This window comes from Myotis brandtii, unplaced genomic scaffold (genome assembly GCF_000412655.1).
Source record: "Myotis brandtii unplaced genomic scaffold, ASM41265v1 scaffold423, whole genome shotgun sequence".
NCBI classification, from domain to species: domain Eukaryota; kingdom Metazoa; phylum Chordata; class Mammalia; order Chiroptera; family Vespertilionidae; genus Myotis; species Myotis brandtii.
Window position 1 is genome coordinate 446,988 of NW_005366214.1, and position 23,441 is coordinate 470,428.

Below are 23,441 nucleotides of genomic sequence, written 5' to 3' on the forward strand. Positions count from 1 at the left end.
GTGGGGAAGAGGAGGGGGCAGGTTTCTCATGGTAGGAAGCTGGGACCTGGGAAAGCCAGGAATGGGGCTTGGTTAGGAACTCAAAGCCCCAGAGAGGCCTGCCTGCTCCGGAAAGAGGAAAGAATGAGAGAGGACCCAGGCTGGGCAGGCCACCACCAGGGTGTCTTTCCAGGAAAGGGTACAGAAGGGTCCCTGGGGCACGGGCCATGGCTCATTCATCTCTGTGACCCTCATGACAGAGCCTGGTACATGGGAGGTGCTTGGTAGGTATTTGTCAAATGAACGGAGACGATGAGAGCTGAAGGGGCCAGGGGCTGACCTGGGCAGTCCCACCCCTCTCGACCCAGCCAGGCCCCTCTGCCCACAGCCTTACCTTCATTCCTGCTGCTCTGGCCGCTCTGGTTGCTGCCACCACCACAGAGTCCCAGCACATGGTAAGGGGAGGGAGAGGGGATGGGTGGACAGGAGAAAGAGCCTCTTTATAGGGCCAGAGGCCGAGCAGACCTCTCTGGGGCTCCTATTCCCCAAACCCTCACCTTCCAAAGGAATGACTGACAGAACAAGAGCGGGGGTGGGGTGGGGTGCACAGCAGTGCAGGTCTGTGAGCGTCACTTGCTCCTGCTGTTACCCGAGGACAGTGAAAGGAATGGGGGGGGCGGGGGCTCAACCCCCCTCCACAGAGGGCAACTGGCAAAAGGCCCACTTCCAGGGAGGAACAGAGACAACGTCCCCTCTAAACTGTCCTCAACACCCCCACCCAGATGGTTACCGACGTCCCTTCCTGCCCCTGCCCTACAGCTCACCTGAATGGCTGCTCACCCCTCACACTCACCTTTCTCGCTGAGCTGCCGGAGCAGGTGTTTGGTTGGCTCTGCAGAGGAAAGCGAATGGGCAGTCAGCGCAGCCTGGAAACAGCTGTGCCTGGCCCTGCTCCCAAGCCACAGCGCCACCAGCCCATCACCAGCTCAAAGTCCACTCAGGCTTGCCCCCAACCCCCAGCCCTAGGGCCTAAAGGAGGCGGCCCTCACACCTGTCCCTCGGGGAGGCAGGGCCACTCCCATCAGCCCTGGGACCTCTGCCATGACCGCCAGCCCCCAAGAGCAGCACCGCCCCAACCCCCTGAATGAGCACAGCTTACCCAAGGAGCCACAGCCCCACACCGCCCCTTCAGACCAACGAGGCGTATCTCCAGCCAGATCTCTGGAGGCCCATGGCTCCACTCAAGCCCCACCTTCCCCGCAATGAGCACATCAGCACCTTAGCTGCAGCCCAGGCCGAGCCCTCTCCTAGCACCCACTGGAAAGCAGAGGTCGCACCCGACTTTCTACGGCCCATGAGGCCTGGCACCATGAAGCCTCGCGGCTGGCTGGGGAGTGTTGCCCGGCTGTGCAGGGGCTGACCGGGCTCTGGGGACAGGATACAAAACACAGGCATTAGGCTGGTGGGGCACCACCTTGTACTCCAGCCTTTCTGGGGACAGACCTGAGACAGGCAGGCACAAGGGACCTCCCGAGAGAGCCTTGGCCGGAGCCCACACTGTCCTTGCCCAGCTGGCATTATATGAGAGGCCCACAGTAAACTTGCAACCAGAAGGAAAGTCTACTGAGAGGTGTGTGTGCGCAGGTGCACACACCATCTGCACAATAGCAGCCAACATCCAATTGTTTTCATCAAACACTCAACTTTTTCATTTTAGAGCTTATAATCAAGAATCTATCTATATAAAAGCTTAAGCGACCATTACGACCAGTCGATCAAACGACCGGTTGACTGGTCACTATGACGCCTGCTCCCACAGCCAACCTCCCGAGGCCGGCCAAACTCCTGCTGTCCCTGCCCCCTGGCTGGCCGGGAGGTCAGTGTGCTCCTATAGCCAACCTCCTGCAACTGGCCAACCTCCTGTGGCCCCTCCTCCAGCCGGCTGGCCCCAATCGGCCCTGATTGGGAATGGGCAAGATGGCCCCCAATCTGCGGCCAGGACGAGGGATCCTACCCATGCACGAATTCATGCACTGGGCCTCTAGTATTTAATAAGTGACCAAAAATGACAGTAGCACCTGACTTATCCATCAATGTTATTTATCTGCCCATCTCAGCTCCCTCGAAGGAGGAAGCAGAAAGGGCCCAGCGGCAGGCGGAGCGGCTGGCCGAGAGCAGGCCCTCCCGTCCTCCCTCCTCAGCTACTGCCTGGCCTGCTTCACACACTCCTCCTCACAAGTTCAACAGACTGGTTTCGAACAGACTGAAGGGAAAGGAATACTGCAGGCAAGCACGCTAAGACAGATCAGAGCAAACACTCGTCAGTGTAAAGATGGACACAACAGAGGCTGTCTCTATGGCAACCACAGCCTCACCCCCCCGCCACCCCTCTGGGGGCCCTGGAGAATCTAGCAGTCCACACACCAGTGATGCCATTGCACAACTTCAGAAAGGGAGAAGTTCAACTCTGGCCAGCATCCTCTATTTTAAAGGCTCCGGAGTATGAAGCGTGTTTTTAGAAAGATGCCTCTCTCTCATTATGGTCAAAGCTAAAGCCCAAAACAAGCACACAAACAATACCCAGCTCTTCTCGAGTTTCCAAGCGAAACTCTCAGCCACGAGGAAACTTAGGCTCTAAAATGGCTCATTTCCTGCTGCCTTGACAGCTGCCGTGTGGATGCGACAGGTGGACTTCCTAACTGCCACCACGTCACTCACCGAACACGCCGTGTGCCAGAGCTCCCAATGCAAAGCTGTGGCAGGTTACGGGGGAAAGCTAGAGCGACAGGAAGAGGACGATAGAAGGAAGGTGAGGAATCAGAGAGGGCCAGAGACTGACAAAGTTAACACGGCCAATGTGGGGCTTTCAACATATGAACATACGGCACCGTCAAAGTCTGCAACCGAACAGGTTTGCCCAGGGTTCAAGGTCCACTGGGAGCAAACAAAATGAAACCGCAACAGCTTCCCGAGATCACGCGGTTCACGCATCAATCCACAGTTGTTCAAGGAGCTCGTGGGCCATGGCCAATCAAAGCCCAATGCACCGCGGAGATCCACGCCAGTCACACCCGAATCTCTCTCCCCAGGGCTCTCTCCCCACGCGAGTAAGTTTGGCAGTGCCGACCGAAGCCGATCGGTCCCTCGGCCTCAAACGGAAGGGCGAGTGGAAACAGATGTGGACAACACCGGGCGAGCTAAGGATGACAGCAAGGTCTTCTCTGTCTCAGTAGACGATTCACTCCAGAAACGCCAAGTACACAGCAGCGAGCCCCGTCATGGAAGACCCGGGAGAGAGAAATGGAACTTTCCCCCGAGACCCAAAGCAAATATTTCCCGTCTGGATTTGATGCCACTTGAAGTCTGCCTTGCTTTCCCCACGCCCTGCCTCTGCTCTGTTCCACGGCTGGGCCGGGGCCCATCCGTGATGTCGCGCGTTACTCCTAGCCAACTCCCAGGAGTGGTGAAGGGGAAGTTTCCATCGCAGGGTAGCTAAGAAGGCTGCCAAGGCCTGAGTGAACAGCATGCCTAGGGCTGTGGAAAAGGTGGGCTGCCCAAAGGTGCCTGGTGGAGGCAGCACAGGGAGAGGACACACACACACACACACACACACACACACACACACACACCCCCGTGTTGCCCGGCTGTGCAGGGGCTGACCGGGCTCTGGGGACAGGATACAAAACACAGGCATTAGGCTGGTGGGGCACCACCTTGTACTCCAGCCTTTCTGGGGACAGACCTGAGACAGGCAGGCACAAGGGACCTCCCGAGAGAGCCTTGGCCGGAGCCCACACTGTCCTTGCCCAGCTGGCATTATATGAGAGGCCCACAGTAAACTTGCAACCAGAAGGAAAGTCTACTGAGAGGTGTGTGTGCGCAGGTGCACACACCATCTGCACAATAGCAGCCAACATCCAATTGTTTTCATCAAACACTCAACTTTTTCATTTTAGAGCTTATAATCAAGAATCTATCTATATAAAAGCTTAAGCGACCATTACGACCAGTCGATCAAACGACCGGTTGACTGGTCACTATGACGCCTGCTCCCACAGCCAACCTCCCGCGGCCGGCCAAACTCCTGCTGTCCCTGCCCCCCGGCTGGCCAGGAGGTCAGTGTGCTCCTATAGCCAACCTCCTGCGACTGGCCAACCTCCTGTGGCCCCTCCTCCAGCCGGCTGGCCCCAATCGGCCCTGATTGGGAATGGGCAAGATGGCCCCCAATCTGCGGCCAGGACGAGGGATCCTACCCATGCACGAATTCATGCACTGGGCTTCTAGTATTTAATAAGTGACCAAAAATGACAGTAGCACCTGACTTATCCATCAATGTTATTTATCTGCCCATCTCAGCTCCCTCGAAGGAGGAAGCAGAAAGGGCCCAGCAGCAGGCGGAGCGGCTGGCCGAGAGCAGGCCCTCCCGTCCTCCCTCCTCAGCTACTGCCTGGCCTGCTTCACACACTCCTCCTCACAAGTTCAACAGACTGGTTTCGAACAGACTGAAGGGAAAGGAATACTGCAGGCAAGCACGCTAAGACAGATCAGAGCAAACACTCGTCAGTGTAAAGATGGACACAACAGAGGCTGTCTCTATGGCAACCACAGCCTCACCCCCCCGCCACCCCTCTGGGGGCCCTGGAGAATCTAGCAGTCCACACACCAGTGATGCCATTGCACAACTTCAGAAAGGGAGAAGTTCAACTCTGGCCAGCATCCTCTATTTTAAAGGCTCCGGAGTATGAAGCGTGTTTTTAGAAAGATGCCTCTCTCTCATTATGGTCAAAGCTAAAGCCCAAAACAAGCACACAAACAATACCCAGCTCTTCTCGAGTTTCCAAGCGAAACTCTCAGCCACGAGGAAACTTAGGCTCTAAAATGGCTCATTTCCTGCTGCCTTGACAGCTGCCGTGTGGATGCGACAGGTGGACTTCCTACTGCCACCACCGTCACTCACCGAACACGCCGTGTGCCAGAGCTCCCAATGCAAAGCTGTGGCAGGTTACGGGGGAAAGCTAGAGCGACAGGAAGAGGACGAGAGAAGGAAGGTGAGCAAACAGAGAGGCCAGAGACTGACGAAGTTAACACGGCCGATGTGGAGCTTTCAACATATGGACATATGGCACCGTCAAAGTCTGTAACCGAACAGGTTTGCCCAGGGTTCAAGGTCCACTGGGAGCAAACAAAATGAAACCGCAACAGCTTCCCGAGATCACGCGGTTCACGCATCAATCCACAGTTGTTCAAGGAGCTCGTGGGCCATGGCCAATCAAAGCCCAATGCACCGCGGAGATCCACGCCAGTCACACCCGAATCTCTCTCCCCAGGGCTCTCTCCCCACGCGAGTAAGTTTGGCAGTGCCGACCGAAGCCGATCGGTCCCTCGGCCTCAAACGGAAGGGCGAGTGGAAACAGATGTGGACAACACCGGGCGAGCTAAGGATGACAGCAAGGTCTTCTCTGTCTCAGTAGACGATTCACTCCAGAAACGCCAAGTACACAGCAGCGAGCCCCGTCATGGAAGACCCGGGAGAGAGAAATGGAACTTTCCCCCGAGACCCAAAGCAAATATTTCCCGTCTGGATTTGATGCCACTTGAAGTCTGCCTTGCTTTCCCCACGCCCTGCCTCTGCTCTGTTCCACGGCTGGGCCGGGGCCCATCCGTGATGTCGCGCGTTACTCCTAGCCAACTCCCAGGAGTGGTGAAGGGGAAGTTTCCATCGCAGGGTAGCTAAGAAGGCTGCCAAGGCCTGAGTGAACAGCATGCCTAGGGCTGTGGAAAAGGTGGGCTGCCCAAAGGTGCCTGGTGGAGGCAGCACAGGGAGAGGACACACACACACACACACACACACACACACACACACACACACACACACACACCCGCCCTTCCCAGGATTTCTGGCGGTGAGAGCCAGCCCCAAATGCTGCTGCAAACGGTCCCATGAAGATGCCTCTGCCCACACAGCCCTCCCCTTACCAGACTGCCGGCGGCCCTGGCGAACGTGGGTGGACACCTCATCCTGAGAGGACCAGGCCTTCTTCAGGCGCTCTGGGCTGTAGCGGTACCGGTTGGGATCTGCACCCAGGAGAGACAATCAGGCCTCTGGGACACTCTCAGCCTTGGCCTTGACTCTGACCATACCCGACCACCCCTCTGCTGCCACCCTAACTCCAGGGGCCAGAAGCCTCTAAAGCTCCCTGTCTCGCATCTTCCATCCACTTCCACCCAGGGCATCGGCACGGAGTCCGCCCGTCAGCGGTGCCGTGTGCCTTGGCTCACAGGAGACCCCCAGGCCCTGACAAAGGGAGCCGCCTGGTCCTCCCTGCCCCCTGGAATCTCAGTGTCAGGCCAAGCTTCCCGGGGACGCAGCCTGACCGAGAAAGGTGTGCCATTAGGGGCAGAGCAGCAGAAAGGGTCACTCACAATAGGAGTCCATTTCCAAGATCGCTTCCTTGGCCTGGAGAGGAGAAACCCACCTGGTTATGACCCTGCCAGGTGCCGTGCATCCCCTGACGCACACCCCCCTCTGGTGAGCGCGGACCCCCCCACAGTGCTCTGTGAGGCCCCGCTGTTCAGTGATGCCAGTGTCCAGAGGGTGGGCCCTTATGAACCCGCAGCTGGCTCTGAAGGACACCCGCTCCCCGCACCCCCTCAGGAGCTGGGGTGGGTGCCCCAGGAGCGCACCTTCTGGGGGATGGTGGTGTGGTGGTTCTCCAGGATGAGCCTCTTGATGTGGTGCGTCCAGTTCCGCTTCTCCTGCACGGTTTTGGCCTGGGTGGAGGCAAGAGAGGGAGCCAGGGGTCACCACGGGCCGAAGGCACACAACATGGGCGTGCTCCAGCCGAGGTGGAAAGAGGGCCTCTGCTCGGGCCTGAGAGATGCCCACAGTGACCCCTGCAGCTAAGCGAGCAGAGGAGGTGGGCCTGCCCCCAGCCCACCCCCTGGCCCACCCCTCACCTGGATGCTGTACTGCTGCTTGCTGTGCTTGTAGTGGGTGACGGTGAAGCACAGGGAGTCTCTGGTGCTTTCGATCAGCATCAGGGAGGAGCACTAGGGAGGAGGGCGAGGGCAGTCAAGGACGAGGAAGGGGGAAGGGGAGCTGACCGGGGGGCCCCCGTCCCTCGAGATCCGCTGGGGAGGGAGGGTAATCGCAGAAGGATGGAGCTGCGCCCACGCTGACTGGGGGCCGATGAAGAAGGTGAAGACGGTGAGGAGGAAAGGGGACAGAGGAGGTGGTGACAGCCTGGTTACCGGGATGTGACCCTTGTAGACAAAGTGGTCGCCCCGCTTCTTGGTGATGAGCAGCGCTTTGTCGAAGAGGAAGAAGGTCTTCTCGTTCCGCACGCGGTGCAGGCGGAATGTGCCCTCCAGGACCAGCTCCCCATAGATGGTCAGGTCGGGCCCCTTCCAGTTGATGAGCAGCGACTGAATCTCCTGCAGCCCAGAAGCCCCCACCCAAAGGGTCAGGCTTCTCATGACCTTCCTGGGGACCCCTTGGGATTCCAAGGAGCTCCTGAAAACCCAACCAGTGCTGGGTCCCCTAGAGGAGCCTGCCCCACACGGACACCATCCCTCAGCTCACCCCAGCAGGGCGGCCCCACGCCCCCACCCCCGACCACCCTTGCATGTTCCTGCTGTCACCAGCCCGGAGCACCTGGAGCCGGACCGCGTGCTCATGCCTCCTCTTCATATCGTTGATGTACCAGGCCACGCAGGTCATGGTGTCAATGGCGTCCTCCACCACCTCGAAGCCGTCCTCTTCTTCATCAAAATGTTTGGCAATTTCCTGCGTGGGACACAGGGGCTTAGGCAGCCCACAGACTCAAGGGTCCTGCCCCTCCCCCAGCCGCCCCGTCCTCGGGGGCCCTGGGTTACCTGGAGCAGCAGGTGGTACTTGAGGATGCGCTGGACGGGCTTCAGCAGGTAGGAGCCCAAGGGCAGCGAGTGCTGCAGCAGCGCCTGCCGGTCCCGGAAGAACTTGGCCTGCTGCTTGTCCCGCATGCACTCGGTCAGGGCGGCCACTGAGCTGGAGTGGGGAAGGGGCGGTCACCACCTGGGAAGGCCTGGATGGGAGGTGGGGTGCCCCAGACTCACCAAAGGGGTCAGCCACCCCTCCCCACCCCAATGACTCACTTGGGGTAGTTGTTGCAATACTGGGTGTAGATATCAAACTCTTGACTCTACGGAGAAACCAAAAAGAGTGACTTCAGGGAAACCCCCATTGGACTGTAAACCAGGTGCGCCCAACACATGCCCCTGCTCCCTGTGCCCTTTCCCTGAGCCTCTGCAGGCCCATCTTTGTACCCACCTGTCTGGGACATGCCATCCACCCCACAACCCTTGGCTCCACCCAAGAACACCCTCCCCATTCCAGACAGGACACCTGGCACTTCCCCTGGAGAGGGGCACCCAAGAAGGTGGGCATCCCTGTCCCACTGAGCCCCCACGGAAGAGGACAAGAGGCAAGCACCCAGCCCTTCTCACCCTTTCCACAAAGCAGCTGGCCACAGCCACAGGGTCGCTATTGCAGTTGTCCAGGTCTCTGAGGAGCTGGCTAGGTGGGGGAGAGTGGTCATCAGATCCCGGACCACGCGCAGCCTCCATGTCCATGCCCAACACACCATGCCCCTCCCCAACCTCCTGCCCAGATACACAGCCAGCCCGGAGCCATGCCGGAGTCAGGGCTCCCGCCCTCGAAGTGAGCCCTGCCCAGGGCAGCAACCAAGAAAGCACCCAGCAGCACTGCAGAGATGGGGAGCAAGGGACACCCACATGCTAGGCAAGAGGAAGAAGGGACAACAGTACCCACCTCGGGAGAGGACACGGCTCCTCTGCAGGCAAGAGGAGTCAAATACACAAAAGCAGAGATTAAAGGAGAAAGAAGGGCGGGGGGGCTCGTAAAAGAACTGAGGCCCCCGGCTCAAAAGGAGAGAACAGGGTGAGACCCCAGCACCCCTTGTTCTAGAGGAAACCCTAGAGAGGGTGCTCCCCCTGCCTCTTCCCCCTGGGCTCTCCCCTCTTCCCAATCCCCCACAACCCGGCCTCGGTCTCCCTCCCAGACTTCTCCGGCTGGCACAGCAGGAAGTCTCCCTGCCCATCTTAAAGGGCCCGGGGCAAGGTGCCTCCTGAACTGCCGACACTGACCCGTCAGCTCTGCTCCTCCTGACCAGTGCCCTTCCCTGGGGCATCTGTGGGCCCAGGCGGCACACTCTGGATCCTCAAGGAGCCCCTCTGCCCTGAAGCAACCCTCACCAGGCCTTGTTCGGCCTCCCCCACCACATCTTGCCTGACCTGTGCATTCCCCTAAAGCAGGGGTGGGGAACCTTTTTTCTGCCCAGGACCATTTGGATATTTATAACATCATTCGTGGATCATACAAATTTATCAACTTTAAAATTAGCCTGCTATGCCCTATCCGGTGTGGCTCAGTGGATGGAGTGTGGGTCTTCAGACTGAAGGGTCCCGGGTTTGATTCTGGTCAAGGGCACATGCCCGGGTTGTGGGCTCCATCCCCAGTAGGGGGCATGCAGGAGGCAGCCAATCAATGATTCTCTCTCATCACTGATGTTTCTCTCTCTCCCTCCCTCTCCCTTTCTCTCTGAAATCAATAAAAATATATTAAAATAAATAAAATTATCCTGCTATACGTGGTCAAACATTTAATTAGCTCACCCCTAATGCCTTGGCAGGGCCAGACCAAATGATTTCTCGAGCCTTATACGGACCACGGGCCGGACGTCCCCCACCCCTGCAAAGGGTCAGATCACCTCCAGGGAGCCCGGACTTCCCATGGGGTAAGAAGATGGAGAAGAAACTAAGAGATGTGCAAGTGGGAGACAAAAATGAGAGGGACAAAGGGGCACAGAGAGCTAGAGGGGAGCGTATCAGGGCAAGGGTCTAGCAGTCCCCTGAGGGGGCGTGGCCCAGGCTGAACCCAGCAAGCACAAGGCCCCAGGGCACATGGTCCCACAGGTCCTCTCCCCTGCAGGGAGCAGCTATACTTCTGTATAGGGATGGACCATCCTCCCCCATCCTCAGAGATCAGGCCCTGGGCCCACACGCCACCGCCCAGGACACCCAGGATTCCTCTCTAGGCCCCAAAACGGGCCTCACAGGCAGGACCGGGTGTACGTCGGACCCACTCATACCTGTTCAGTGCATAGATGCTTTCTATGTTCCCAAAGAGGGCGCTGACTTGTTCTGGCTGCAGCAGCCCAGGGGTGTCAATGATCTTCAGGAGGTAGTCCTGCAGGGAGAGAGGCATCAGAACGCAGCCCCTCCCGCACAATCCCGTGCCCCCCAGCCACACCTCACTTCCGTGCCTCGTTTTACAGCTATAGCGCGATTTCACAGGCATCACCTACTATACTGGGTTGGATAGTTCCACCCAAAAATTAACATCCACATGGAACTTCAGAACGTGAACTTATTTGGAAACAGGGTTTTTGTAGATGCGACTAGTTAAGGATCTCAAGATGCCATCACTCTGGATTTAGGGTGGGTCCTAAGTCCAATGACCAGTGTCCTTATAAGAGAGAACCACAGAGGCGGAGAAGAAGGCAACGTGAAGACGAGGCAGAGATGGTGGTGATGCAGCCAGAGGCCACGGCACAGGAGGAAGGCCAGCAACCACCAGGAACAGGAAGGAGGCCTGGAAGGCAGCCCCCTCAGAGCCGCCAGAAGGAACGACCCTACCAACATCTGGGTTTCCAACTTCTGGCCTCCTGCTCCAAGAGAGACAGAAGAAATGGCTGCGTCTTAAGCCGCTGGGTCTGTGGTAATCTGTTACAGCAGCCGTGCGAAACCAATACACCTCCCTCCGCAGGAGGAGGCCTGGAAGGCAGCCCCTCAGAGCTGCCAGAAGGAACTACCCCACCAACATCTGGGTTCTAACTTCTGGCCTCCTGCTCCGAGAGAGACAGAAGAAATGGCTGCGTCTTAAGCCACTGGGTCTGTGGTAATTTGTTACAGCAGCCGTGCGAAACCAATACACCTCCCTCCGCAGGCGGCTTCCGCAGCGGCAGCCACCTCCTCCTGTGTGCCCGGCACAGTGTGCACACTTCACCTGCACAGGTGCATCGATCTTCATTTACAAATGAGGAACCTCAGCGGCTACCCAGTGCCTGAGACCGCACAGCTAGGGAACAACAGAGCGGGATCCAGAGTCCGTCTCCACGGAGCACCAGAGTCCCTTCCCTCCTCGCCAAGGGTGTCTACTCCCTGGGGACCGACAGTAAGTTCTGCTGGCGGAGCAAGTGGTCTGACCCCGAGTCACATGGCAGTGTGAGCCTCAGCCGTCAGGGCGGAGAGGATCGGCTTCCCCACCTGTCCCGGGGAAGCAGACCTCCAGGATACATGAGTCGGGGAGAACTGTCCTTCCGGGCGGCGGCAGGTTTATGCGCCAGAGCTGGGCTGCAAGGCCACCCCGAGAGGAGGAGGCGGGCGCCCCCGCTCCTTACCTCCACGATGCTGCGCAGGTCCTGCACGTACATGCGCTCCGTTTCCACGATTTCCCGCACCACCCGGCCCAAGTAGCTGAGCTTGTGCGCAGGCGCCGCGGCTGCCCGGCTGTTGAATGGGGACAGGGGTCCCTTCTTGTTAGGCCGGGTGCTGGAGTTGTTGTTGCTGTTGGGGGGGTGCCTGCCACGCGGGGAGCCGGCCCCGTTCTTGGTGAAGGCCTCAGGGCCGCTGGGCTCCTCCATGGCGCCTCGGCTGTCCCGGGAGGAGCCTGAAGAGGACGCGGTGGAGGTCAGGCTCGCGGTGGAGGTCAGGCTCACGGGCCGCTCCTGGCTGCCGTCCTGGTGGACGGAGGTAGAGACGGGCATCCTGGCATCGCTGCCTGGCGAGGGCACTCCGGGGAGATTCTGGGCAGGGCAGACAAAGTGTCAAACTCTGAGTCCTCACAGAAACAGAAAGTAGCAGGGTGGCTGCCAGGGAGGGAGGGGGCGGGCCGGGGTAGCTGTTGTTTAATGGATACAGAGTTTCAGTTTTGCAAGATAATAAAAAGTCCTGTGGGTGGACTGGTGGTGATGGACACAACAATATGAATGGACTTAATGCCACTTAAAAGTGGTTAAAATGCAAATATTATCTTATTTTAAGAACAGTTTTACCACAATTTTAAAAGCAGCAACTAGCCCTAGCCAGATAGAGTGTCGGCCTGCAGACTGAAGGGTCCTGGGTTCGATTCCGGTCAAGGGCACATGCCCAGGTTGCGGGCTTGATCCCCAATAGGGGGTGTGCAGGAGGCAATCGATCGATGATTTCCTCTCATCATTGATGTTTCTATCTCTCTCTCTCCCTTCATCTCTGAAATAAAAACATTTAAAAAACCAGCAACTTGGAATCCCCAGGAAGTCCCTTCCCCCAGACCCTATGAGCATCTATAGCAGCGGTTTCTCAACCTGTGGGTCGCGACCCCTTTGGCGGTCGAACAACCCTTTCACAGGGGTCGTCTAAGACCATTCTGCATATCAGATATTTACATTACGATTCATAACAGTAGCAACATTACAGTTATGAAGTAGCAACAAAAATAATTTCATGGTTGGGTCACAACATGAGGAACTGTATTTAAAGGGCCAGAAAGTTGAGAACCACTGATAGGGATGCCCCATAACATTCCCTCCCAACTCCAATAGCTCCACCTCCACCTTTCCAGGGTAGAAGACAGGTGGACCACACCCGGACAATAAGGGCTCAGAAACCCGAGGCCCCAGAAGAGTAGAGACGACACCTCGGCCAGCGCCACGGCGGGGGTGCCCTCTGAGGGAATCCCAGCACCTGGCCTCTCAGGCCCTCGGCTCCTCACCATCTGCCCAAGTGTTGTGTCCTCCAGGCTCTGAGCACCTGGCACAGGGCAAGGGCTCCATAAACTGTCAAAACAGTGATGCTAATGGTAGTTGCCAAAAAGCACTTCCCAAGTGCGCACCTGTCAGGGCCTGTGCTGGGGTCACCGGACAAAGGCAGGCAAAGATCTGGCTCTTAAAATCTAAGAGGACATGCACGCCAGAGGGGAACAGTCTCCCCAAGGTTCCAAAATCTTGGGGTACCAGTGACTATACCATGAACCTGGAAACTTGCAGATATTGACAGAGAAGGCAGAGGAGATGGCACAAAGGCTGAGCCCACATGACCCCTGACCCCACGCCCAGAACCTGGTACAAGCCCCTGAGTCACCCTGGCTCCCAGGGACAGGAAATTCCCCAGGGCTGAGCCACCGGTGAGTCTCCCACACTCCCCCAGCTCAGCTCACCTCAGCTCAGCCAGGGCAGCACAGCAAGCAGGAAGCTGCTCCCAGATGAGGCAAACACAGCCTCGGGTGGACTTTATTCCCTGAGCGGATGGTGGTAGACTCACAGGTAGGCCTGCCCGAAGCAGCAAATCAGGGGAGGGGCTGTGGCCTTGGAGAAGGACCGACACTCCACCTCCACCCCAGAGGACCAGTGCTCACTCACACCCCTTCCCAGAAAGTACACCTGATTGCTGTTTCCGCAGGAAAAGGTTCCAGAGCATCCCTCCCACCTCCACTGGCCCACAGCCTTCCGCTCCCCGTTCTAGGTCTCAGAAGCTACCAGATCACAGACCACAGCTATGAGGAGAAGGATCTAGAAGTTGCCATCACTCCGATAACTATGATTTTTGCCCCCTGGTTTTCTGTGCCTCTGCCCCAACCTATGCCAACACCCCAGGCTCGGGCTTTTGTAAATGTTCTCTATGCTTGGACATTATTTCCTCCCCATCCATCCCATGACATACTGGCTCCAACCACTTCACTTAGATCCGACCCTCAGGTTCAGATCAGAAGCCACCACCACCTGCCCCTAGAAACCTCCCCAGAAGGCAAGCCTGGGCACCTCCTGCATAATCCTTCAGCACCCAGAGTTACACCTACTCTAGCACTCACTGCACAGGACTGTGAGTAGCTTCAGACCCTCTATCCTAGACTGTAAGTGACCTAAGGGCGGGGGCCCTAAGGGCCATCTGGCAAATGATGATGAACAAACGGGTGCGTCTACTGAGCTACGTCAGGAGCATCGAGACCTACCTGCCATCCGTGCTAGCCCAGCAAGGAGCACGGACCCTCTCAAGCACAGGGCTCTGTCACTGCGTCTCAGCTGGGGTGCTTTGCTCCATGGGAGCCTCCCGTTTTGCAGATGACGCGGTGGCAGCACTGGGGCTAACCCTGCATCCTCCCTCCCTTCGGGCGCAACAAAAGGTTAATTAACAGGATCACCCGGGTGGAACTGAGCATCAGGAGGAAAGCCCCTTGGGAATGCAGCTCGGCTGCCTCTGGCTGCCTCTTCCTCCCTCTTCAAAGAGCAGAATGAACCAGCCAGGCCTTTCTACAGAACCAGCCCCAGGGCGATACCATATTATCTCAGCACAAAGAGGAAGACCCATGCTCCGCCCAGCCCTAACCCCCAGCCCTGCGGGACTCTGCTGTCCTCAAAGCACACTGCATGCACAGGCCTGCACACTCCCCCCCACCCCGCCCCCCATCAGTCCCAGCTGGAACCATGGGGCAGGGACTTATGGCCTAAGACCTTTCCCAGATCAGACCTGGGGTCAGTCAGCCCCTAGGGGGATGCTAAATGGAAAAGGCCCAAGTCCCAAATGGATTTCACAGCTGGCCAGGTCACAGCCCCCACTAACGCCCCCTCCCCCCGACACACACGCATGCGCACACACGCACATACACGCACACACATGCACTCTCTCAGGGACATTTATCTCTAAAGGGTGCCTTCTGAGGACACCCTTTCAGGACCCCATGCACACTTGGAGCTCGGAAACTAAAGTGCCTTTCCTACCTGAAGCAACTTTCTCTGATTAAACGTAGCCATCTGCTTGCAAGACCAGCTCACATTTTCAAAGTCGTGCCCCTGCCCAAATCCTCCTGGGACTAAAACCAAGCCTAACAGCTAAAACGCTATAGACATAACAAGCCAATGATATCTCGTAAAAACTCTAGAGGTAGATACAGCTATTATCCCCATTTTACAGATGCAGAAACTGAGGCCACAGAAGTAGCATGTGGTAGAGCGTGGATTTGAACTCAGCTCCAGTGTTCATGCTCTCCTGTCTCCCTAATGGATTTCATACCAGCCAGGACCACAGGCAAGGATTAGTCACAGCCCTGGGCGCCATGGCTTTACCTCAGCATAAGCCATGGGGGCTTTTAACCTGACATTCATTTACCCCACAAAGGCCCCATGGAAGTAAAAGGCTGAGTGTTAAGATTCCTTATGGCTATTCCTAGACCTGCTACTATGTGACCATTTACCCTCCTGTTAGAACAACATAGTAAACTACAGATTCCAGGGCAAAGGATGGCAGGTCATGGAGAAGAGAAAACGCATGTGGTCGTGAGGTCAGACGCTAAATTCCTTGGATGATGAGGAAAGCTGGGCAGTGACCAGGAGACCCAGGATCACAAGGCTCTCTCTCCTGCGTAGGAGGACTGGAAAAGAATGTAGAGACGCAGAAAGGGAGCGATGAAGAGTGAAGGGGGCAATGAGAGCAAACAAGGCACAGTCCGATGCGGACTGTGAGTAGACACCACTCACTTGATAGTGACCTGAAAGAGACATCACACTCAATTTGACTGTAATCTGGTCCTAAATGCCTGTTCCCAACCAGCACTGTGTGTCGTTCAGACTCACAGAGAGTAGCTGCCCACATGCCCCTGGGCAGAGCCAACCTTTTCTCCTTCTTCACTGAGCATCACCTCATATTGTAAGATTCACCCCAAAGCCAAGATTAGCACTCAGGTCTTCCAACTCATCTTGAAGACCCTGTCTGCTGGAGAAGTGGGAGCCGAGAGGAGGCGACAGGCAGGCGGCAGCCAGATGCCCGCGGCCACTGCATCCCATGGCACCAGATCCCCAATTCCTCCACCTATTTCCCAGCCGTGACCGCTGCCATCTCTCAACATGATTCAATCCACTCAGTCATCAATCAGCAAATCAGTCTTCTAGAAAACTGATATTTCAAACCCCAGGCCTGTGACGCCCTCTCTGACAAGGTCACCAAAGACCTTTCTTTTTTTGGTGCCCTGACCAGGAATCGAACCTGCAACCTTTTGGTGCACAAGACAATGCTCAGCCAACGGAGCCACTCCGATGGGCAGACCTTTCCTTCGCAAGGGCCCAAGGAGCTGCTCAGACACACACCTTCAAGAGCCTGGGGGCAAGAGAGGATGGGAGATCTGGTTTGTGTTTTTTTCCCATTTGTTTAAACTTTCTCTAAATCTAAATATAAGCTACACCTGTAAGGTCATCTGCCTCCAGACGACCTTCCCTGAACACCCCCAGCCAGGAGGCAGGCAGCAGGCCGGCCCCCAGGATTCCCACGCAGCTGAAAGTGCAAGTGCCCATCCTCCTCTCCACTGCGCCTCGGCGCCATGCCCTGCATCCGACCCACACCCCTGCCTCCCAGAAGAAAATGACATCACCCAAAATCCACAACAGCCCCCTCCCCCCCATGTTCTGTCCTTAGGGCTCTTGTCACTGAGGCAACAGGACACAGCTCCTGCTCAACCAACTTCAGAAAAAAACGGTCTCATAGGGGCACCCACCTTGCGGAGAACCTCTGCTTAATCTCCAGGACTCAGCAACACTCCCTGCTGGCCCTGTCTCCCCGCCAGTGGGCTGAGAAGGCAGGAGAGAGGGAAGAAGGGGCTCCTGCTGGCGAACCCTCCGAGCAGGCCGGTGCTCTGGAGGCGCCCCAGAACACATTCCCGATCAGGGAGGCTGGGTCCAGGTGCGGAGGAAGCTGATGTCATCCTCTCACCCCACACCCAAGAAGTGGAAGCAGGACACACCACGCCCGCTCTGGAGGCAGGAAAGGAGCGAGGGGGTTCCCCCAAAAGGCAACCGCTCCAAAGTCCCCGGGCCAAAGTGGGGGAAAGGGAAGGAGGTCACACGGGCCAAGTCCTTCCTCCGGGACTGCCGGCTGCCTGTGTCTTCCACGACATTCTAAAGCTCCTCCCAGCCCAGACAGCCTCTGACCTCCCAGGACCACCCCCCACTCCACTGTCAGGATCTCCTCAGAGAAGGTGCCAGAAGGAACCAGGAGAGAAAAGTCACACCTTTTCCAAACACCGTTTCCAGGGCAGAAGCAATGTGAGCCTCCACAGAGACCTCCGCTGGGCTCCCGCGTCACTCGCCTGCTCCCGCCCACAGCTTGGCACAGCCAGCGCCACACTGCTCCCCAACTCTGGCCCCCACTCAGGCACTTCTCCCTGGGCAGAGCCGAGTGAGGTCACCCCGGCAGGAGCCACCCGGCAGACACCCAGGCTTTCCCCAGGAGAACCCCGGAGAGGGGCTGGCTCTCGGCCCCTTTCACCAGCAGTTTCCTCACGCTGGCCCCTCCTGCCTCCCCGGAGACTCAGGGGCCCTCCGCACCCTAAGCACAGACAAGGGAAGGCTCCCAGGGGAGTGAATGTGCCCGAGGCGACTGTTGGAGGCTGTGCGACCAGTGTGACCAGCGTTTCTGGGCCACCCAAACCCTGGCCAGCTGGCTCAGGTTCATTTCCCCTCGTGAATTCTGTTTCCCACCGCCCAGCACAGCAGCAGGCCACCAAGTGTGGCTGGGTCTTTCGAGCAAGACTGCAGCTGCGGGAGGGAAAGGATCGTGACTCCCAACGGGCCCTCTCCCATGGATCCGGGAGGAAGTCTGGGCCTAAACGAAGTCCAGAAAACTCCCTCGGCCTGGCCTTGGGAGGAGAGGAAAGCGCCGTTTCTGTGGGAGGCTCGCTGGCCCACACCTCACCGTTCCCACCAGCCCACAGCCCCAACATTCGCTCACGGCTCCTGTTCTTCCTCAGACCTGGACTGTATCCCAGACCCTCCTCTACACAGACCTGGTCAAACCACCTCCTCAGAAAGGCCTCCTCAACCATATCCAACCCCTCCAGCCCATGCCCGATTGCAGACTGAATAATGCCTCCCCCCAGGAATATCACATCCTAATCCCCAGATTTAAGGAACCTGGGTGCTAGCTTACATGGCAAAAGAGACTGCAGATGGGCTCAGGTTAAGGACCTGGGGATGGGAGGTTATCCTAGGTCAGTGGTCGGCAAACCGCGGCTCGCGAGCCACATGCGGCTCTTTGGCCCCTTGAGTGTGGCTCTTCCACAAAATACCACGTGCGGGCGCGCACGTACAGTGCAATTGAAACTTCGTGGCCCTTGCGCAGAAGTCGGTTTTTGGCCTGGGCAAGTCTATTTTGAAGAAGTGGCGTTAGAAGAAGTGGGGGGTGTCGGTCGGGCGATGGGAGACCTGGCGCAGGTGGGCGGCGGGATACGCAGCTCGGGGGAGGTACATTGTTTTGAGGTGCGTTGGCTGAGGTCGACCCCTTCCAACCCTCGCATCCACACTCGTCTATCTGAAACAAGTATAGGAGACGAGTGTGGATGGGAGAGTTGGAAGGGGTCGACCTCAGCGAACATACCTCAATCAGATTGAGGATGTTTTTAGCAAAGGCCAGCTTAGGAGTACCCTAATTAAGTTAATAACAATGTACCTACCTATATAGTTCAAGTTTAAAAAATTTGGCTCTCAAAAGAAATTTCAATCGTTGTACTGTTGATATTTGGCTCTGTTGACTAATGAGTTTGCCGACCACTATCCTAGGTGATCTGGGTGGGCCCCCTGTAATCCCAAGAGTCCCTATGGGAGGGAGGCAGCGGGACTCACACTGATGTGACAACAAAAGCAGAGGGGCATAGAGACAGGTGGGAAGACGCTTCTGGCTTTGCACAGGGAGGAAAGGGACCACAAGTCAAAGGACCTAGGCAGCCTCCGGAAGCTGGAAAGGACAAGGAGACATTCTCCCCCGGAGCCTCCAGAAGGAGCACAGGCTAACCTCTGACCCCCAGAACTGCAACCTAGTAAATGTTTTAAACCGCTGAGTTTGTGGAGCTCAGACAGCAACCAGAGGACACGGTCACCAAACACTTCCTTCCATTCTAATGGCCCCGAGTATCGCTGAAAACACTGGTCCTTCTGGTCTCATATACATAAGTTTTTCTTCTGGACTAAATAGTAAAAAACCCCGTGGGCTGGGCCTTCTCTCCCATATTCTCCCCTCACCCCCAGCAGGCAATGCACACATGAGGTGCTCAATACATGCCCGCTGGAAGGACCGCGGGAGCGTGCCTGGAGCACCTCTCACCACTCCCTCAGTCAGGTGAACAACAAACAGTGGTCAACGTCAAGATCTGAGCCAGTTCCTCCCTGACTAATGGGTTTCCACATTAGTCACTGCCAGCGAGTTTCCAATCAGCCAAGAGGCACCAGGAGTGGTGACTGCCCATTCACCCCGCCAGTCCCGGCCTACCTGCCCCAGGCGAAGGTCTAGAGCAGGACAGCTGCCCTGCCGTGCCGCACACTAAGTGACCAGCCACAAGAAACTGGGTGGAGGGGGAAGTCCCCATGGGACCTTTGGAGTTTGGAGAAGGAACTGCAATAAGGTCCCTCTAGGCCAGCGGGAGGTTTCCCGTAGACGTGTGCTAAAGGCAATTGAGAGCAATTACTGTTGATTAGAACTTGATCTTGCTCACAGCCAGGGTAGGTCAACTTGGCTGCCAGCACTACTTGTCATCAAGCAGGGAAATGACACCACATCCCAGAAGATGGAGTAGCCCAATCCGGTGCTAGAAATCACAGACAGAGGCCCCACCCCTCTCACCTCGAGGTCAAAAAGGCTCATAGGACCACCGCTCCATATCAGCAAAATTCAGAGACCCAGCCCTGCCAATTAGCCATCTTGCTGCCCCTTTCCCCACCGTAGGGGCTGCCAGATTCGAGGCCTCTAGGCTGGGGTGGGGTTGAAGAGGAAACAGGAGCCACATCTTCAAGAGCTGCAGCATTTACTACTGCATCTGGAGAATCTCAGCGGGAACCAAGTGGGAACAGAGGGGCCCCGCTGGGTCCCCAGAGTTCTCAGCAGAGGAAGAGAGAATACACAAGTATGTGTGCACCCGGAAGCCCACAGAGCCCAGAGGTTCAATGCACTAAATGGATCTACAGGCTTTGGAGTCAGGCAGACCTGGCTTTAGCCCCAGCTCCTCCACTTCACGGGCTGTGTGTGGCCTTGGGCAAGTCACCTGATCTTGCCAAGCTTCAAGTGCAAAATGAGCAATAACACCAACCTGGCCCTAGCTGGTTTGGCTCAGTGGATAGAGCGTCGGCCTGCGGTCTGAAGGGTCCTGGGTTCGATTCTGGTCAAGGGCACATGCCCACTTGCGGGCTCGATCCCCAGTAGGGGGTGTGCAGGAGGCAACCAATCAATGATTCTCTCTCATCATTGATGTTTCTATCTCTCTCTCTCCCTTCCTCTCTGAAATCAATAAAAGTATATTTAAAATAATAATAATAATAATACCACCAACCTGGCTGATCTCCAAAATTGAGATGATACAAGCAAAGCTATTTGTACGACATCTGACAGAGAAAGACCACCATAAATGGTAGCAATGATGATAATGATAGCTAAATTATTATTTGTTCCACAAGCAACCAGAACAAGATTTTTCTGATTTGTACCTAAAATGTTGAACCACATCTCAAATCAATAACAACGATATTTGTTAAACTTGGTGAGCCAACATGGCCTAACCCTCCCCACTGACCATCCATTATCTATGATCCCAGCATCGATCTGGCCCAAGCTCTTAAAAGGGCAAATATAAAGTAATTCAGCTAGAAAGGAAAACAGTCTAACATCCATGCCCAACAGAAGGTCAAACCAGAAGATGAAGTATAAATAATTCCGAGTCCTCCCTGTGGCGGGCAAGACGCATTCCTCAGGGTTCCACCGGGAGAGACGGCATGTCCTGCTCAGAGCTGGAGAGGAACAGAGCCATGGAGAACAGGCCTGAGTAGGAGCAGAACTTAAGGTAATGGGAGGTAGCAAGATCACAAATAAGTGGTCCTTGACACTGATCCTTGGGTTTTAAAGAAAAGACAAAAACCAGCTTCATGGTGGACATACGGAGAGAGCCAGGACGTAAGACAAAGATGCAAAGCCCTGGTGTTCGCCCATTTTCTAAGTCCCAGGGAATATCAAATAGGGGGAAGCAGCAGGATGTGTATGAATGAGCCCAGGGGCTCCAGCCAGCGGTTCTGCCCCAGTGCCTGCCCTTTCGGGATGACACGACTGCCCTTCCTACCGAAGTAGCTTCAAAGTCACCGGACAAGTATTGTTAAGCACCCACTTTGCACAAAGACATCGTGGCAGCCTTGTGGGAGGAACAAAAATAAACCACACACGGAGCCCGCTCCCCAGAGCTGATTTTTATCAGAGAAGCAAGACACGTGCATCAATAACAGGAGGAAGAGAGTGGTGTCGTGGGCAGTATGGGAATCCCAGATTGCCTCCAGTTTGGGGCCACACTCCTGAGTATGATGCCTGCAGGGCCCTAGGCTGAAATAAATAAGATGTTGTCTGTCCCTGTCTCTGAGGAACCGAATTCTAGAAGGAAAAACAGCTACGTAATAGATGATCCACCAAGCAGTGCGTTGAATGCTGGTACAGAAGTACCACTTGAGGGGCGGGGCCAACTTAAAGGAGGAGGGGGCATTTTAGCTGAGTCTTGAATGGTGAGTAAGCTTTTGCCAGGTGAAGAGCTCTGAGGGCATTTGGTGCAAGACAGCAGCCTGGGACAGTTGAGTCCCTAAAGAACCCGGACCACCCAAGGACCTGGGCAGCTGGCAGCGAGAGGCCAGGCTGAAAGGCAGGCCCAGGACAGACGGAAGGAATGGGCAATGGCTTTATGGAAAAGGACACACGTGAGCCAGGCCTGGAGGAACAACTACCGAGACAGGTGGAGATGGGGCTCTATGAGACGAGGGTGAGAAACTGCCATGTGGGGCTATGGCAGCAGGAGTCCAGATAACCGGAGGGTTCAAGAACCCGGAGGCCCAAAAAGGTGCTGACTCTTTGACAGCTTAGAGGAGGAGAAAGAGCCCAGGAAGCACCTGCGAAGAATGAGACACGTTCCAACCCCCGTGAAGAGGAAAGGGACAAGCCCCAAATACATGTGAAGCTATGAGGCGACCTGGGAATTAAGTGCCTCTAAAAGCAGGATGAGAACACCTCCTCTAGAAAACTGAGGCAGGGCTTACCCCGAAGGGAATTTCCCATGGAAATTTCAGGCCAGGGGCTCCCCCCACGGCTGGGGGAGGGGCCGGGGTACACCTTGCACGTGAGGGATTCCCTTGCCCAAATTCTCACTTTCCCTCCCCAAGCAAGTTAGATTCAGGGGGCAAGGCCGCCAGCAGGACGCTTCCTCTCCATTTCCAAGCATCAGCATCCAGAAAAGTGTATAAATGTGCGCAGCCCCCTTTTGTGGCTTCGATCCGTCAAACCACCCCGTCCCTGAGACACTTCAGCAAGAGAAGAGCCCCAAGGAACACCGCTTCTTGTCCTGGACGCTGACCTTGGGCCTGGTGCCTGACCCAGAAAACATAGGAGCATGGATTTCCCAGGAAGACCTGACAGACTCACGTACAACGGTCAATTCTCAATGGCAGCCAGCCCTTCAGACAGCAGGCCCACGCACTTCCCCTCAGGGATCCCTGTCCCAGAGCCCAGGAGGGCCCCTCTCCCGCCTCAGCACCTGCCCCACCCCCACCCCCACCCCCAGGTCCCTGCCTTTCCTTCTAAGGGGCCTCACCAGGGAGGCCCAGAAAACTCATCTAACCAGTTCCCAAGTGGGAGGAGAGGAGCTTTCTCCCTCAGCTGAGGGGTTACACAGCTGGACAGGAGGGCAGCTGTCCCCAAACCCCGGTTCTGGGGCGAGGGGTGCACACGGCACGGAGTGGCTTGGCCCAGAGTCCTGATTCTGGAAAAGCAAGGCCTTGATTCAAGGTTGAAAGGCACAGCCAAGTCAGGATCTGCCTCCAACCCCCCTGCTCCCGCAGCCCAGAGCTTCACAAGTGGGGGGCACTGGCATGGCCACCTGCCCCGGAGTGGCGAGGACTGCCCCTGCCTGGTGGCGTCCGTCCATCACGGACAAGACAGGGCGGGGGAGAATTGCCTTTCACCTGCTCCACCTGCCACTGCTTGATTTTCTAATAACCACGCTCTGTGGATTCTGGGAAAAGGAAACTCCAGGAAGAAGAGGGGGATTAACTCTGCTTGTCCCAGTGCGTGAGTGCCTGCGTGCGAGCGAGCGCTGGGTCACTCTAGGAAGGCCCCCTCCTCCAACCACCCAACTCTGAGTGCTCAGAGATCAGCAGGCCTCCAAAGGCCCCTAACAGAATCATCCGCAGTCACCTCCGAAGGACTCAGGCCTGCCGTGCGCTCACCCAGCCAGGATGGACAAATCCACTAGAAGCAGCCAGGCAGGATGAAAAGGACCAGCTGTCTGTCCTCCCCCTGTACCTGTGAGGGCCTCAGTTTCTGAGCCCCCAAAGGAGAAACCTACCTTCTGCCCCAAAGCCTGTGGCTGG

At 56.6% G+C, this 23,441-nt stretch overlaps 1 protein-coding gene across 6 annotated transcripts in view; it reads right to left on the reverse strand.

Moving 5' to 3' along the window:
- Positions 1 to 11,843, reverse strand: part of PLEKHG3 (pleckstrin homology domain containing, family G (with RhoGef domain) member 3) — a 13,081-nt gene extending 1,238 nt beyond the window's left edge. For 2 of the 6 annotated variants that reach the window (XM_014545918.1, XM_014545917.1), the window contains exons 1-14: positions 11,439 to 11,843; positions 10,128 to 10,225; positions 8,464 to 8,533; positions 8,113 to 8,159; positions 7,855 to 8,005; positions 7,634 to 7,765; positions 7,231 to 7,413; positions 6,937 to 7,029; positions 6,664 to 6,750; positions 6,403 to 6,436; positions 5,956 to 6,054; positions 1,298 to 1,406; positions 833 to 871; positions 374 to 405 (exon numbers count right to left, since the gene is read on the reverse strand). In XM_014545918.1, the coding sequence (XP_014401404.1) occupies positions 374 to 405; positions 833 to 871; positions 1,298 to 1,406; positions 5,956 to 6,054; positions 6,403 to 6,436; positions 6,664 to 6,750; positions 6,937 to 7,029; positions 7,231 to 7,413; positions 7,634 to 7,765; positions 7,855 to 8,005; positions 8,113 to 8,159; positions 8,464 to 8,533; positions 10,128 to 10,225; positions 11,439 to 11,804 (1,540 nt within the window). In that variant the 5' untranslated portion in view covers positions 11,805 to 11,843. Of the gene's footprint in view, positions 1 to 6; positions 406 to 832; positions 872 to 1,297; positions 1,407 to 5,955; positions 6,055 to 6,402; positions 6,437 to 6,663; positions 6,751 to 6,936; positions 7,030 to 7,230; positions 7,414 to 7,633; positions 7,766 to 7,854; positions 8,006 to 8,112; positions 8,160 to 8,463; positions 8,534 to 10,127; positions 10,226 to 11,438 lie in introns of those variants that run through there. The other 4 variants (XM_014545914.1, XM_014545916.1, XM_014545915.1 and 1 more) reach the window with 4 other exon arrangements.
- Between the last annotated feature and the right edge of the window lie 11,598 nt (positions 11,844 to 23,441).